The sequence below is a fragment of the Henckelia pumila genome, chromosome 3 (assembly GCF_033568475.1).
Source record: "Henckelia pumila isolate YLH828 chromosome 3, ASM3356847v2, whole genome shotgun sequence".
Lineage (NCBI taxonomy): Eukaryota > Viridiplantae > Streptophyta > Magnoliopsida > Lamiales > Gesneriaceae > Henckelia > Henckelia pumila.
This window is the reverse complement of record NC_133122.1, coordinates 175,535,974-175,553,248: the sequence shown is the minus strand read 5'-3', so window position 1 is coordinate 175,553,248 and position 17,275 is coordinate 175,535,974. Positions and strand designations below refer to the sequence as shown.

The window sequence follows — 17,275 nt, the reverse complement described above, 5'->3', positions numbered from 1 at the left end:
GATGGATGGTGTACTTTTAAAAAAAAGTAAGGGAAAGAAGACGAACAAAGAGAAATGGGAAAATTGGAAATGACATTATTGAAATCTTGTAAATAGAATAGGACAGTTAATTAATGACATTTTATTCAAATAGAAAATGAGTAATTAAGTTAGGGTAAATTTGTACGTAAAGATAGAAAAATATTAGTAATGGAGTAGAAGAAATAATATTTGGAGTGAGAATAACACTGGCCTAATCATATACCCTAATCATCTTTCTATCTTATTAAAGTAGAGACCCTCTAATTAACAAACTTTTAATTAATTGGTGAAGCTTGATTTGAAATTACCATTATCACTTTGTGTCCTTTGATATTATTTTATTTACAAATATGACATTCACTTTATAAGATATATATATTTTTTGTAAATTTTTGTTTAGAAAAACGTTATATTTTTATTATTTTTTAATTTTACAATTTATTATTTATTATTTTATTATTTTTTAATTTTAAAATTTATTATTTATTGTTTTTTTTTAAAAAAACAAAATATACGAGCACGCCATACGTGCAATGAAATACTAATATAAATGAATGAACGAACGAATATGTTCGTACTAATTTTAACATTTGATTTTATTTAAAGTGTCCATGTCATTCAAGTACAAGTTTATACTGGATCGATAAATATATTTGCACGGCGAACCATAAGAAAATAATAATTATGTTTTTTTAAAAAATAATAATAATAATTATACTTAATATTTATATATATCGTTCCTTCTTCTGCTGTTTTTGACGTTGAATTTGATCAAGTGAATAGTTTACAAGTTGACAACTCATATTTTCAAATTACCTGAAAATCTGAATTTGAAAGGATTGCAAAAGATTTGTCTCCAACACTATTTTGCCGGTGCCTTGTTATAATGATAATTTTTTTTTCCAACACTATTTTGCCGGTGCCTTGTTATAATGATAATTTTTTTAAAAAATAAATTAATCAAATCAGTGTCCAAATATGTATTGTAACAGTGATGTGTCGACGAGACATGGACTCCGGGCGATTTAAAGCTGCTCTATTTAGGATTTGTTTGAGATTGCTTAAGCTTTGTGAACAAAAAATTCAATATTGCTTCTCCTAAGTAATCCCAAAAATTGCCTTAATATAAATGTATCCAATAGTAGATATTTTATTTAATAATAAACTAATGTCATTTTCACGCTATGCGCGAATAAATATAATTTTTCATTGATAATTAATTTTTGTGTTACTTTCGTAATATTATGATGGATTAAATATTCAATAATTTAGATAAAGATAAAAAAAATTACTAATTTTAAAAACTTAAAAAATAGATAATATATGGTAATTATAGATAAATTAAAAATAAATTAATTAGGCTAAAACAACATAAATATATATACATATATATTTATATGAGAAATTGATTATTCTAATCCATTTTAAAGTCATATTTTTTTAAAAACGGCCTTTTATTGAACATTTTTCATAATGTCTTATATAATTCAAAAATCCTAGAATTTTTTTTTAATTCTAAAAATTCTAAATCGTAAATGAAAATTGTGGTTTTTTAAAGTGATAATGAAAAAAATATATATCAAAAGTCGCTTTTCTCTGTTCCAATTGATAATAAGTGTACAGTGACGACACATGCATGTTCCTTTAATTTTAACCTCAAAATATTCATAATTTTTTTAAAAAAAAATTTCAAAAATATGAAAGAGATCATGACAATAATAAATTCAAAATATAAAAAATTATATTTATTCCATATATATAGAAATTAATTGGAGGCAATTTATTTAACGATGTGGCAATAACAAAAGATGATTTGCCATGAAATAAAATAAAATAAAAAAATGATTTGCCATGTCTTATGCACATTCACTAATATAAACATAAAATAATAATTCTTTGTGTAAAATCAAAGTGGACAAAAAAATTGAAAATTTATTCTTGCTTGAAAAAAAAACAGGATTGATGTGTCTTAAACCTCTTTTTTTTACGAAATATATGAGAGAATAAACATCAAATTTGACATGGAAAAATTGATGGTGAATAGAGAAAAAATGTTTAAAAGATATTCATTGTAATTTCATATGATAAAAAGAGTATTATGGTAAATTAATTTATTAATTTAATAAGGGACTAAAATTGATTATAGTAATTTGACGGAGGCTATTTAAGAAAATCCCTCTTAAAATATTGATATGTATAGATGATCATGCAATAGAAATTTTAATTTAGGCTTCAGCAATAGAGTCATCTACTTTAATATATAGTATATAGAAGATATGTGTTTTATTGATTTTCAAAACAATACACCCAAATATCTATACTATTATATAAAAGTTGAGGACTACCTTGAAGACATCAAAATTAGTTATTCCATAATTACCATTTCCTATAAACTATCCACTAAATCTCTTCCACTCATCCATCTTTTACTTTAATATATATATATATATATATATATATATATATATATATATATATATATATATATATATATATATAACTTCTCTTTTACACACGCAAAGCCTATGCATTTTTTGTTACTATTAATAAACGTTCACGGTTAGATAAACCTTAAGATAATGCCTAAGATAGCGTCTCATCACCCCACGAACTCCATGACCATGCTTGACAATATCATGGTTAGTGTAATTTATGTAATAAAATGTTAACTTAGGATAGCAAGGATGATAATTTATCAATAAATAGTTTACGTGTTGACATCATTATAAATGTAGCGTTCCATTAAAAATTATTGCATCAATTAACAAATAAAAAACAATAACGACTACTTGTTCATCTCATTTCCCGTGGGACATATGCATAAAATTTGTTTTATGATTGATCTGGAACCCAATATCCATCCCAAACATCCTATAAATCAACCCAGTACACAACATTTTCAGTAGTACAAGATCAAGTGTCGCAAAATATTTGAATCTTGTGACATGTATATTGTATAGCCTATAACCTATATGTGTGCCTTCCGCAGCCACCTTAGACCCGAAAGTTTGGGAATTGTAATCCTTAATAATCCATCCCTGAACCAGAAAAATACCCACAAGAGTTATATAAATAAAACACATATATGGTAAATTACAATTCCACAGCAATCATAAAAAGCCGAAACATCACCCAAGAAATTGAGGTGCTTTATCAATTGTGAAGGCCTTAAACTTACTGTATCTCGGCTGAGACATTCTCCTTGTTTGCATCAGTTGGGAGAGGCCAAATTACTTGATATGGCCCCTGTGCAATCTCGCGTTTATGACAAGAGGAAGCATATTTATTCGAACTACGACTTCCAGCTCCGCAAGACAACGTTGATCGGTCGCCGGTTACTATCAAACTGTAAGACACCGTTTGGTTCATTGATTAGATGAAGATGAATTCATAATATAAAGATTTTAAATCAATATACTTAATTAGACAATGGTGCATGACACTAATCCTTGAAAGATCTTGAGCAAAAAATTGGACAAACAATAATAATTAACCAATCAATGTGTTATCCATCAACCCAATGGGTGCCTTAAGATCAACCCAATGGGTGCCTTAAGAAAACACAGTTCACTAATGTTTCATAATCACTTTATTTTTTTTATGCATTTCCAAACACTACCAAAGTAGAGTAGAATGTAGAAACCCGATAACTAAGTTGAAAGACTAGTTTTTGTTCCATGTTCATCTCTTACCTTTTCTCATTGACCTCCACCTTTATGCTGTCAGAGCTGACGCCTGGAATCTCTAAGGTAACAAAATGGTTGTATCCGGACTCTTCAACATTCATTCTTGGAGACCACTTGAAGCCTGCAGCTATGATCCAAAACAAACCAAATAATGTAGGCCTTGCAGGTTAAAAACAACACAAACACACACACACACACTTCTTAAAGATGGAAGTTCAAATTAACAAGTACTTACTCTTTGGTGTAAAATCGTGACTTTGCCTATTACTTTCACTTGAATGAAACTGGGGTTGCCCACATTTCGATTTCGGGTTCGGCCGAGAAAACAATGGAGCTTCCAGAGGAGGGTCTGCCGGAATATGGAATTCGGCCTGAGCAGGTCTAGAAAACACGGGTGGTTCAAAAGAATTAGCTCCCTTGTTCCCACAACTAGTGGATTTTGAAGGCAAGCTATGTTGCGCGTAGTCCTGCATTTCCAAAGTCGATAACATGGTTCACTCACCACTTCCATCAAACAAGTTGAATACAACTCTTGAAATACAGTAGATACATATATATTTTACAACACCTGCCCACATGAATTAGCAGCTTGCCTCATGAAACAACCTTGAGAAGCAGAGCCTTGCCGAGCAAAATACGTTCTGTTGTCACATCTCCACATGGCGGAATTCAGGCTGTTGCTGCAGCTCTGGGGGGAGCAAGTCAATTAGCACCAATACAAAAAAATGAGTGCAATAATTAAGAACTGAAATCAGAGCATAAATAGATTCAATCTATGGTGTAAATGAACAAGAAATGGAAGAAGATAACAATACCATGGGGAAAACATGGGTGGCACTGGCGGATATATCTTCGGGAGAGACCAAATGCGCCGCAATGACATTGGCTCTTCGTCTCGCCATCTGATTATTCTCCATTTTGTTTCTGATTCTCTGATTTTCCACACAGCAGAGTGAAGATATAATAGAGAGTGGATATTTCGGGGGATGCTTTGATTTGATGTAATGTAATTTGCAGATATTTTTGGAGAACTTTCGAGCATTCTGTCCCGAAATAAAAATAAATAAATCGAAATCGAGAGGACTCTTACAAATATCTCCCTCCGAAAATATCTTTTAATACAAGTTGTTTTGTTTTGTTTTTTTTAATACAAGTTTAGACTATTCCAACCCATTTAAATTTTTGTAAGATAATTGAAAAAAAAAAAAAATTATTTGTCAATTTAAAATATTGGATATTTGGTTTGGTCCGGGCGTCCGGCTAACCCAAGGTTCGATAATCGAAAAATCCATCCTAAAATAAAGACGAATTCCTTATCCAAAACATGGATATTTGTCATTTGATATTCTAACGGCCTTTTTTTTTAAAAAAAAAAAAATTAATACAAAAATTTTATAAAAATTGATACCCCGAGAAGTCAGGGATATCAAGGCTATGCGAAGCCAGGAATATCAGGGCTTGTCCTCTGGGCCCAAGCGGATCAGAAACTTGAGGATTCTTGGAAGATCAAGTCTGCAAAACGCATTGCACGCCAATGTTACAGGAGCACGATCCCCATGTTGCCATAATCCCGACTCGCTGGGCTGGATCGTGGGGAACAGGTGGACGTGGACAGGCCCCGTAACCACGACCTAGATCGTGGCCACTACCCTGAAATTAAGGAGGCATTTTCTCACTCTAAGACCTATAAATACCTTGCATCAGGTATCAGTAAATGTATGTTCATCTAAAATCCTAAAATCACTATACTCATTTTGCCTAAAAAGCCCACTCTATTTCTGAGTCTGACTTAAGCATCGAAGTGGCCCCGCCAAAAAACCTTTTGACGCCCCACTAACGTGCTTTCATTTCTTTTCCTTGTGTGTGTAGATCATCTCGATCAGGAAAGGACAGATCACATATCATTCTCATTAGCCCGGTTATCTCATCAGGCCCACTTCACTACCCTGACAGCCCGAGCACTCGGTTTAGCAAACCATCATCATTGGCGCCGTCTGTGGGAAGCTTGTTCTATAGACATAGATATGGCTTATCATGAACAAACACCACCGGAAGGCCACCAGCAGGGCCGGAACATTGTTATTCCTGTGGAGCATCTCGAATCATATGTTCAGGATATGGTACAGAAATCGTTAGCAGCTACAAGGCAGCCACAGTCGAAGGAAATAACAATGGAGGAAGAAGGGAACCGGGGTAATCCAAACCATAATGCCCAAACCAGAGAAGGTGGAGAAGAGGAAAGTTCTTGGATGCACTCAATACAACCTTCTGTGGCGGATGAGTTGCATGAACTTAGGAGGAAGATACAGAAGTTTGAAGAAGAGGGTCCCAAAACGGCCTGGTCTATCAAGATCCCGGGTTGCCCTTTTTCGCAGGAGGTGATAGAGGAGCCCTTTCCATCTCATTACAAGTCGGCAAAAATCCGGGAATATGATGGGAGCACTGACCCAGAGGAGCACTTGGCTCGTTTTGAGAATGTAGTCATGCTGCATTGCTATGGGGATAAGATTAAGTGCAAAGTCTTCTTAACCACTTTGGTGGATTCTGCCCAAAGGTGGTTTGAGAAATTGGAGCCACAGAGTGTTCGATTGTTTGCAGAATTCAAGCAAGTGTTTTTGCAGCACTTCAGCAGTAACAAGAGGTACAGGAAAACTGCCTATAGCCTATTTGAAGCAAAACAGTCAGGAGAGGAGTCTTTAAGAACCTACATCAAAAGGTTCAATAAGACTGCTTTGGAGGTCCCGACCTGCGCCCAGGAGACCAAGATCACTGCCTTCACTCAAGGTCTTCGGGAGGGGGAATTTTTCAAATCATTAGTGAAAAAAGCACCCCGAACTTTCGAGGATTTGTTGGCTCGGGCCGAGAAATACATTAACATGGAGGAGGCTCAGAGGCAGAAGAAGGAGGTAGCCCGACAGGAGGGAGGCCTGGACCAAGGAAGAAGTAGGGAAACTCAGGATCCCATGGGGCGGTTGTCTCGTTATGCACCGCACCAGGGAATCTGAGACAGGGTTGTGCACGTATGTGAAGAGGGGGTTGAAATCCAGGCCTCTGTTTCTAGAGAGAAGACTTTGAAATACTGTGCCTTTCATCAGGAAGGTGAACATGACACCAGTGAATGCCGGATGTTACAGCAGAGGCAGCAGTCGCCTTATACCAGAGATGGTAAGCCGGTCGAGATAAAGCCCCGGGGCCTGCCTTGGTTTCGGGGGCCACAGATGTAGGTTCCTCCCAGGGCTATAATTGCTTCCTGGGATGAGGGGAAACAAGAGACAAGCTCCCGGAAAGAGGATAACAAATCAAGAGAAGGGCCAACGAAGGGTATTATTAACATAATATCGGGGGGATCTACTAACGGAGACTCGAATCGGGCTAGAAAGTCTTGGAGTCGGAGGGAGAGTTTGGGGGTGGAGGAAAGGAGACAGGGTTCAGGGCCAATCATCACATTTGGACTCCGAGACCTGGAAGGCATAAACCTGCCACACAATGATTGTGAGACCCCATTTCTAATCTTCTAAACTCGATTAATTAAACACAAACGAACACGAGGAGCCGCGGAAAAGAAATCAATTTTTTTTATAAAAAAAGTCGCGCGCCCGCTCCGGAACCTCGCAAAAGCCAGCACGCCCGCGCCCCAGCCTCGCGGAACAACGGCGCGCCTGCGCCGCCCTTTCGAGTTGCAAAAATCCAGGGCACGAAAATAAATTCTTTCAAAATAAATTCAATAATCCAAACAACTAAAGTTCAATCCATGGTTTATACATGAAATAAGGGGCTCGAAACATCATTAAAACGCGATAACAATACAAGTTCAAAAGACACAACCCTAAGATACGGTGTCTCACTTCTATCATCTCACCCCGAGCTAACCCAAACAACTTGGTCCTGCTCCTGGTCCTTCTGTTGCCAAGTACACATACAAACAAAGACAACAGCCGGATAAATCCGGTGAAAATAATATTTCCAGTAAAAGAGACTAACAAACAATCTCACATAAAACAAATCACTACATAGTATGCATCAATTCCACATCAGATATCAACTCAACATAAACACAAGAAATCCATCCAAATGCGGAATTAAAATGATATGCATTACTTTAAAAATCCGAGATTATCAAGTCTGGATAATCAAAGGTAATCTGGTTATCCTCTTCTTCTGATTGGGATCCCGAGGAAAAAATATACACCAATCACACCGACTCTCCCTTCGGGGTGGATAATGCATATTTCAATCCTCTAGACTCTGCAGCAACTATAGAGGGTTACGTCGGTCATTGCAGTAATTCGCCTGCCAATGCCTCCTACTATAGTTCTCAGAACGTCTATCTTAAAAATGAATAAAGTCTATAGGCTCAATATGAATGCAATGTCAAACAAAATTCATTCAATAAATTCAAATAAATCAATTAACATGCAAGTATGTGATTTTTTCAGAACACTCGAATCAAGTCGGATTCGAGTCACTCGTTCCAATTCCAGTCTAAGTCATCTTATACCTCTTCTCAAGACGTCGATGATTCAAACCTGGAAACAACAATAATAAATTCATTCACTCTCTCGAATCCACTTCAAACAATAAAAATTCGATACTATACCGGCTCCTATCTTCAGAACGATCCAACTTTGCACTCTCGCAATCCAACGGCCTTCAAACAATCTATGAAATAAGTAATAAAGGCTCGAGATTAACATTCAACTCAATCGGAGATTTGGCTCAAACAATTCAAACCGAACTAAAGTCCAAAACTCAAACAGACGGCATAACGGCTATATTTCGATCAAACCAAAAACACAGACAGCCTAATATCAATCCAATAAACTCAATATGGCTCAAACCCAACAAATCTCCAAAAACCCAAATTTCGAATAATCTTCCAAAAATCAAAACAATTTCGAACGACGTCCAAATTCAAAACCGAAAGAGAATAAACGATCAGAACTCTGCCAAGAACAACATACCCGAAACCCAATCGATTCTAACAACATCCGAAAAATGGAAAGTGTCCGATCAAAGAGAAACTTATGGTATAACGGAGCTCTCGTCACCGTGATCGTTAATCTTCCTTCAGAATTAAATTCCAACGGACGGATCGACCAGAAATCGAAATCACAAAGCTTGAGAAATGAGTCGGGGCGTGAAAATGGAGGAGATAGGCGAGGGAGAGAGGAAGAAGGAGAAGGAATGGGGGAAGAAAAGTTAAAAGACTATTAAATATCTAAAAATTTCCCCATTCTGCGTTTTAGTCCCTGAAAATTCCAAAATTTGCAAAAAAGACCCCGATCAAAATCAAGCCGGCTCTTAAATTCTGAAAACTCTAATTATCTCAATTAAACTCAATTAAGATAAATTCGGGGCGTTACAATTCTTCCCCTCTAAAAAGAGATTTTGTCCTCGAAATCATCCACGGTTCCAATACAAACTCTGTCTCTCAAATTACTCTGTTAAGTTCGTCCATCAAAATCGACTCATCTTCTTTGGCTGTCCGTCGTTCTGAGGGTATGGAACTGAAAAAGTTGTAATCGAACAACAAAATTTTCGTCGGAATCCTTGTCGAAAGAACGAATGTAACGAAGATCTCTATCTACACTGACAGACTTCGGCAAAACAAGACATCTGACGACCTCTGACAAATTATCAATCCTCTGATTCTGACCAAAAGTCACCCTGCACGGGCTACGGTAGCAGATTTCATCAATAAGAAAATAATCAACTGATAGTAGATAAGATAAGACAAATCCTTCGACTCATAAGATTAGAACAAAATCGCAGAAATCTCCTCATAAGACAATAGATAATAGATTTACACATCAATAAGATCGCTGCGAGCTCAAAGTCCAGATTCAGACGTTGAGTCTTGAGCGTCTTCAGCTGTCTCGATGGCTAGAATAGAGCGTGATTCCTCTGAATAAGAAGACATCCTAAAATCTCGATAAGAAGGATGCCAAGTACTGAAAAATCACCTGAACCGAATTCAAGAATACTGGAGTGCTGATCAATAGAATTCCATCGCCAGTTCATAAAATCGAGGAATACGACTCGATCCAAAAAGAATTCAAACACCGAAGATCGAATACTTAAGATTTCATCTAGCATCTCTGATAGGTTCAGTTCAAAGGGTCTATAAAACTGAAGACGAGTTTACAATTCAAACGGTACTACAACAGAATCAAAGTGGCCATACCTCATTCCGAATCCACTCTTCCATACCTCTTTCTTACTAACTCTCAACTGATGATGTCTGATCTCAAGTCGTTGCTGAAATTATCCTCATAAATCAGAGGCAATCTCGGAATCTCATCTGGCAATACCAGCAAACTCTCTAACCACTGATTTATCAACCAATTCGGGCTAGATTCTAGGACCTCAACTTCATACAAAGAGAATTCCTCCGTACAACTCCGAAATTAAGCGGTCACACGACAGACGATAGAAACTACGGAATGCAAAAGCTCAAAAATGCGGAGGATGCATCATAGTAATATCCTTAGTTAAGAAATACAGAGCGTAACAGAACTATCAGAATAAGAGCATAAAATCATACTCAACAATTACCTGCTGTGTCATCATCGGGTTCAACCCAAGTCTGCGGATCCTCATTGAGAGCAAGATTCAGCTTTTGTTGAATCGGAGGTTGATTCATGATCGAAGAACCTCTAAGTTGATTCTGGTGCGGCGGCTGAAATGAGTGAACCACACGAGCTTGTCCCTCCTGTTGAACCAGCGGTCTAAAAGAACTCCCCGACTGAGACCCAATGGTATAATGTTGAGGACATCTCCTAGCATAGTGTCCTGCCAGATGGCAGATATTGCAGCATCCAGAAATCCCAAGGCAATGCTCACTGAGGTGTTGACCTCCACAGTTATTGCAAGATACACTGGAAGATCCTGAACTATGTCCGGAACCAGACTGTTTCGATCCGCTGGAGCTGGAAGAACTACTCCCATACTTCTTGAATGACCGTCCTCTTGGTTGCAAACGATCTCTAGTGGTACTCCCTCTGTACACGGTCGGTTTTTGGAACGGAATCTACCTAAGAAATTCAGCTTTGAACAAACTCCACAAAACAACCAAACTTGATTCTCTAATGCCTTCTTCCTAGAAATCCATCAACTTTTGGCAGTCCCTTGCAGTTGGTACATAACTAACCAAATTCTACGGTCATCGTTGTATTCCAGAGAATCAAATAACTGGTCGATTTCTTCTAACCAATTCACACATTCCACTGCACTCTCTGAACTTCTCAGGGTTGGGGGTTGAAAGGTCTGGAACCTCATTGTAAGGCCCGGGATTATTTAATTTTAATCCGAGAATATTTAATTTGGGAATATTTAGAGTTTAGAATTAAATTCTAATATTCTTAAATGAATAAGGATTGAAATTGAATTAAATTGCTTTTTCGGGGACTGAATTGCAAATAGCCAAAATTTCAGGGACTAAACTGCAAATAGGCTTATATTTATCTATTTCTTCACTTATTCCTAGCATTTGCACGTGAAAACCATCAGAATACAAAGGAAAGAACAGAGGAAACGTTCCAACCCTCAAGAACTCCATTTTCGTTCCGTAAAAGCTTCGATAACTTGCGTTACGGTTGTCAAAAATTCGAAAGAAATATATATCTGCGATCACAGCTCCGAGACCTTCAATTTGGTACAAGTTTCATTCACTTTTCTTAGATTTTATTTTTATGTGAAAGATGGAAAATTATGATTTTACGATATATGCGTATATCAGCTGTACCGATCGTGTATTCGCAGACGGTTAAGAAAAAGACTATCGTTCGGATTTTATATGATTTTAGCAAGCTAAATTCGAACCCTACCTTATCTGAATATGATGTTTTTGATGGGATTGAGTTGATATAATGAGTTGTTGGGATTGATATCTTGTTTTGGATATTGTTTGGATTGCTGGTTTGTAGCCGTTACGCCGTCGATTCGCAAAATGTCAAGACTTTGATATTCTTGATTCAAAGAATCATGGTTTGAGTTGCATCTGATCTTGTTAGCTCTTTGACATGTTATTTCTCAGTTTTCAATCGAAGATTTACGAATCAAGAGTGCCGAGTCGCAACGAGAAGAAGTTGAAGCAAGGTTTGCTAGCATTGTATTTGAGTTTGAGTTGAGAACTTGAGCAACCATTTGATATGCTTTATCATTGATGTCTTTGCAGATTTGAAGTACTTTCGGACGTGCTATTGAAAGGTATAAATGACAGTTATCCAGATGGGATAGAACCCTTGAGATAGCTATTATTCTCGAGTAAATCACATACGTTCTTGCTATTATTTTGTTATGTGCTACTATGTGATTTATATGAGTGTTGATGCTTTGTTTGATTATGTGATTACATGTTCAAGATATTTTACAGTCTTTAATGCATACAGCTTATGTTGCATTCATCTTGAACTCCAGCCTGTAAAGCATAAGGGCAGATTAGCCTAGAGTGCAAAATGACGTTTGGAGAATTATAGTTGAGTGGCATGGATTGCAACCTTTGCTTTCAGAGCCAGAATACTCTCTATAATTGCACCAAAGTCAGAGGATTAAAATACTTGATGTCGCCTCGATTGGGAGTGTCGGCGGTTTGATAGTTATTTTATTCTTCGGGATCCCAAAGAACCAAGCTTTATTGATATCAAGCCTATTCTTCAAACATGAATTGCATTTATTTTATAGCATTAGATTAGATGCTATTGTTATTGCATGTTTTGTTATTTATACTGGGATTTTATTCTCACCGGAAGTATCCGGCTATTGTTTTGTTTTGTATGTGTGCATGACAATAGGTGGGGCAGGAGCTAGTCAGAAAAGACAAGGATAGCTCGAGATAGAATCATAGCAAGTGAGGACACGAGTTTAGCAGCAAGACTTGTATTTTGAGTTGATAAATCATGCTAGAATGGATACAAGATCTTTGTATATTAATGTTGAACACATGCTAGTTTATGTATCTTGTATTTGGAAGTTGATAAGAGGTTATGAAACAACATGTATTTGATTTGGTAGCAGTTATAAGAGTTTTGTTTGGTTTTTCATTCTTTGACAGCAAAATTTTACCAACAGAATTTTCTGCATTTAGAGCTCGCTCGATCGGTAGAAGTTCACCGATCGAGCGAGGCCATTATTTGGCTAGGCAGAGAAAGTGAGATTTGTTCTCGCTCGATCGGTAGAAGTTCACCGATCGAGCGAGGCCTTGAATATGGAAGCAGAACTTTTGAGCTTTTGAGCTCGCTCGATCGGCCAAGTTTCACCGATCGAGCGAGACCCTATTTAAAAAAAAAAAAATTTAGATCTTGTTTCTTTAATTCTTTTAAGTACTTGTTTACTTGTTAATTACAATAAATTGCCCTAAGATAAGATTAGCAACCCGGGTCGCCACAACAGGTGGTATCAGAGCATAAGTTTCTGGATTGAGTTAGAAATTGATGAGCGGGGTAGATTGAGTCTGTCTGATTATTTGATATTACATGAGATTACATGTTGTATCTGATTATGTGCATTATTTGCTAGCATGCTTATATATAGCAATAATTATGTGATTACATGATTATGTGCTTTTATTGCTACGGCATGCTATATATGCAATTGTATTACAGATTATCCTCAGTCAGAACCTGAATTCTCATGAGAATGCATGAGAATGCTTATCAGAGAAGGATGAAATAAATTGTTGCATATGATATTGTTTATGCACTAATCTGTTTGACAATCAGATATGCCTCCCCGTAAAGCACCGGCCATTAGACAGCCATTAGTGGTTCCTCCAGCTGAACCATCACCAGTACCACCGCCAATGGTTGAATCCCAAAATGCACAGGGTAGTACATCTGTTGATCCTTTGGATCCTACTACTACTCCAATGGAGACTTTGTTAAAGCGATTTCAGTCATTTAAACCGCCAAAATTGAAAGGAACAGAAAACTCAGTGGATTGTGAGAATTGGCTTGAAGATATAGAACAACTGTTTGAATCACTTGACTATACCGATGATCGTCGTATCCGATTGGTGATACATCAACTTCACGATGTTGCTAAAAGTTGGTGGATTACAACAAAACGGGCATTGGAACAGCGAGGTACGATTATCACCTGGACTGTCTTTAAAACTGAGTTCTATCAACGTTTCTTTCCAGTCTCCTACAGGAAGGATAAAGGTGCTGAGTTTGCCAATCTAAGGCAAGGCAATTTGAATATTGAGGAATATGTGGCCAAATTTTCAAGTCTTTTGAAGTTTGCTCCACATATAGCTGCAACTGACGAAGCAATGGCAGATCAGTTTATCAATGGCCTTAATGCAGATGTATTTACCTTAGTGAACAGTGGACAACCCAATACTTTTGCTGATGCATTGAACAAAGCTAAGGGAGCAGAAGATGGTATTTTGCGACAAAGAGGAGTACCATTTATTCCACAGCCATCTCCCCAGCCTGTATCAGCTTTCATTCCATAGAATCCGCCACAGTTTCAGCAACCATCTCCCATATTTGAGGGAGGAAGCAGTGGCAGAAATGATTCTCGATTTAGGCCAAAGGGAAAGCAATTCAAGAGGACAGACAGTAGTTCTTCCAGTTCTAGTGGACAGAGACAGTTTAGGGCAGGTCAGAGAACTGGTGAATCAGGAGTCTTTTGCAGTAAGTGTGGTGGAAGACATTCGAGTGAACAGTGCAGAGGTGTGTCCGGTAATTGCAATATTTGTCGTCAACCAGGTCATTATGCCAAGGTATGTCCTCAACGAGCTATTGGTGAAAGTTCTTCCCGACCCACACCTCAGGCAGAAAGGCAATCACTGCATTCATTTCAGCCTCAGCAACCTCAGCAATAGACCAGAGGAGGAGGAATCCAGACTGTGACTCAACCTCCTAGACAACAGGCTCGAGTCTTTGCACTTACTGAGGAACAGGCTCAGGCAGCACCTGACGATGTCATAGCAGGTAACTGCTTTATTTATGGTTATCCTGCCTATGTTTTGATAGATACAGGTGCATCACATACATTCATATCTGAACAATTTGTTATGATGCATTCTTTATCGTCTGAGCCATTGCCTACTGTTGTTTCTATTTCATCACCTTTGGGTGAAGGTATTATATCTGTTCGAATGATTCGAAATTGTGTGTTGCAATATGAAGGGAATGTGATTGATATAGATTGTATAGTACTTGGATTATCAGATTTCGATTGTATTGTTGGTATCGACATGTTAACCAAGTACAGGACAACTGTAGATTGTTTCCAGAAAGTGGTTCGATTTAGACCAGAAATGGCATCTGAATGGAAATTCTACGGTAAGGGTTCTCGAGCCAAGATCCCTTTGATATCTATGTTATCTATGACCCGTTTATTGCAGAGAGGGGTGGAAGGATTTCTGATTTATGCAGTCGATGTATTGAAATCCAGTCCAGCAGTAACAGATATTCCAGTTGTGCATGAATTTGCTGATGTATTTCCTGATGAAATTCCTGGTTTACCTCCAGTCCGAGAGATAGATTTCAGCATTGATTTAATGCCAGGTACACAACCAATATCCAAAGCTCCTTACAGAATGGCACCTATTGAATTGAAGGAGTTGAAGGATCAACTGGAAGATTTATTGGCCAAAGGGTACATTAGGCCGAGCGTTTCACCTTGGGGCGCTCCGGTACTATTTGTACGAAAGAAAGATGGTTCAATGCGATTATGCATTGATTATCATCAACTGAACAAGGTAACAATCAAGAATAAATATCCACTGCCTAGAATAGATGATTTGTTTGACCAGTTACAGGGTTCAGCTATCTATTCTAAGATTGATTTGCGATCTGCATATCATCAGCTGAGAGTACGAGATGAAGATATTCCTAAAACTGCTTTCAGAACAAGGTATGGACATTATGAATTCATCGTCATGTATTTTGGTTTAACCAATGCTCCTGCAGTATTTATGGGATTGATGAATCGGGTATTTCAGAAATACTTGGATGACTTTGTCATTATTTTTATCGATGATATCTTGATGTATTCCAAGAATGTACATAAGCATGTTGAACATCTCCGACTCATTTTACAGACTTTGAGAAATGAGAAATTATATGCCAAGTTATCGAAATGTGAATTTTGGTTGCAGAAAGTTGTGTTTCTTGGGAATATTATTTCAGGTGATGGAATTTCAGTGGATCCAAGCAAGGTCGAGGCTGTATTGAATTGGCCTAGACCTACATCAGTGCCAGAAATATGGAGTTTTATGGGCTTGGCAGGGTATTATAGACGTTTTATCAGAGACTTTTCCAGCATTGCGAAGCCTATTACGCAACTGACACAGAAAAATAAGCCGTATGTCTGGACTAAAGCCTGTGAAACTAGTTTCTTGGAATTAAAGAAGAGGCTTACCAGTGCACCTGTCTTGACAATTCCATCAGGTACGGGTGATTTTGTAGTATATTGTGATACTTCTTACAAGGGTCTGGGTTGTGTGCTTATGCAGAGAGGGCATGTTATTGCTTATGCTTCGAGACAGTTAAAGCCACACAAGACTCGATATCCTATCCATGATCTGGAGCTTGTCGCTATTGTCTTTGCATTGAAGATATGACGACATTATCTTTATGGTGAAAAGTTTGAAATCTTTTCGGATCACAAAAGTTTGAAATATCTGTTTTCGCAATCAGAATTGAATATGAGACAGCGTAGATGGCTTGATTTATTGAAAGACTTCGATTGCGAGATTAAATATTATCCAGGAAAATCTAATGCAGCTGCAGACGCCTTAAGTAGAAAGGTATGTTCGTTATCCTTGTCTACGATAGGTGTATCTCAATTGGTGGAAGATTGTTGTATTTCTAGATTAATATTTGAAACAGATATGCAACCTATCCGTGTTTGTGATATACGAGCTGAGCCAGAACTGTTAATGAGAATCAAAGAAGCACAGAAAGAGGATCAGAATATTCAGAATTCTATTGCTATTGTCAGATCTGGACATCAATCTGAATATCAGGTTAGTGCTGATGATGTTTTATATGTGAATAACAGACTTGTTGTTCCAGATGTTTCAGACTTGAAACAGCAGATATTGAAAGAGGCTCACAGCAGTCGATTCAGTATTCATCCTGGTGGCAGGAAAATGTATAATGATCTGAAGACACAGTATTGGTGGAAACAGATGAAAGCAAATGTCACAGATTTTGTGTCTAAATGCTTGAATTGCCAACAAGTAAAAGCAGAAAGAAAGAAACCAGGTGGGCTATTGCAGAGTCTATCAGTTCCAGAATGGAAATGAGATCACATTTCCATGGATTTCGTTACACAGATATCACGTTCATCCAGAGGGTATGATGCCATTTGGGTGATTATTGATCGTTTGACGAAATCTGCATGTTTTATTCCGTACAGAATGACGTACAGACATGATCAGATGACAGAAATCTACGTCAGAGAAGTGGTAAGATTACATGGTGTGCCTAAATCTATCGTTTCAGATCGAGACCCTAGATTTACATCACACTTTTGGCATAGCTTGCAACAAGCTCTTGGTACTCAATTGCATCTGAGTACAGCTTATCATCCTCAAACAGACGGACAGTCAG

General features: G+C 37.4%; 1 protein-coding gene across 2 annotated transcripts; it reads right to left on the bottom strand.

Annotated features, from left to right (window-relative positions):
• Positions 1 to 2,741: 2,741 nt before the first annotated feature.
• Positions 2,742 to 4,734, bottom strand: LOC140892567 (uncharacterized). 2 transcript variants are annotated; one of them, XM_073301496.1, is made up of 6 exons: positions 4,523 to 4,734; positions 4,276 to 4,395; positions 3,943 to 4,174; positions 3,714 to 3,828; positions 3,200 to 3,367; positions 2,742 to 3,059 (listed from the first exon to the last, which is right to left on the bottom strand). In XM_073301496.1, exons 1-6 carry the CDS (start codon positions 4,622 to 4,624, stop codon positions 2,990 to 2,992), a joined length of 807 nt encoding a protein of 268 aa, XP_073157597.1. In that variant the 5' UTR covers positions 4,625 to 4,734; the 3' UTR covers positions 2,742 to 2,989. The 2 variants fall into 2 exon arrangements, with proteins under 2 accessions (XP_073157597.1, XP_073157596.1); XM_073301495.1 differs by having other exon boundaries at positions 3,714 to 3,834; positions 4,523 to 4,732.
• Between the last annotated feature and the right edge of the window lie 12,541 nt (positions 4,735 to 17,275).

Excerpts from the sequence above, each read along its gene's own strand:
- LOC140892567 (XM_073301495.1), bottom strand. The coding sequence starts at position 4,624 with ATGGAGAATAATCAGATGGCGAGACGAAGAGCCAATGTCATTGCGGCG. Across the intron at positions 4,175-4,275 it reads CTGCTAATTCATGTGGGCAG|GACTACGCGCAACATAGCTT; the intron begins GTGTTGTAAAAT and ends TTGGAAATGCAG. Across the intron at positions 3,368-3,713 it reads GTGGAGGTCAATGAGAAAAG|TTTGATAGTAACCGGCGACC; the intron begins GTAAGAGATGAA and ends GGTGTCTTACAG.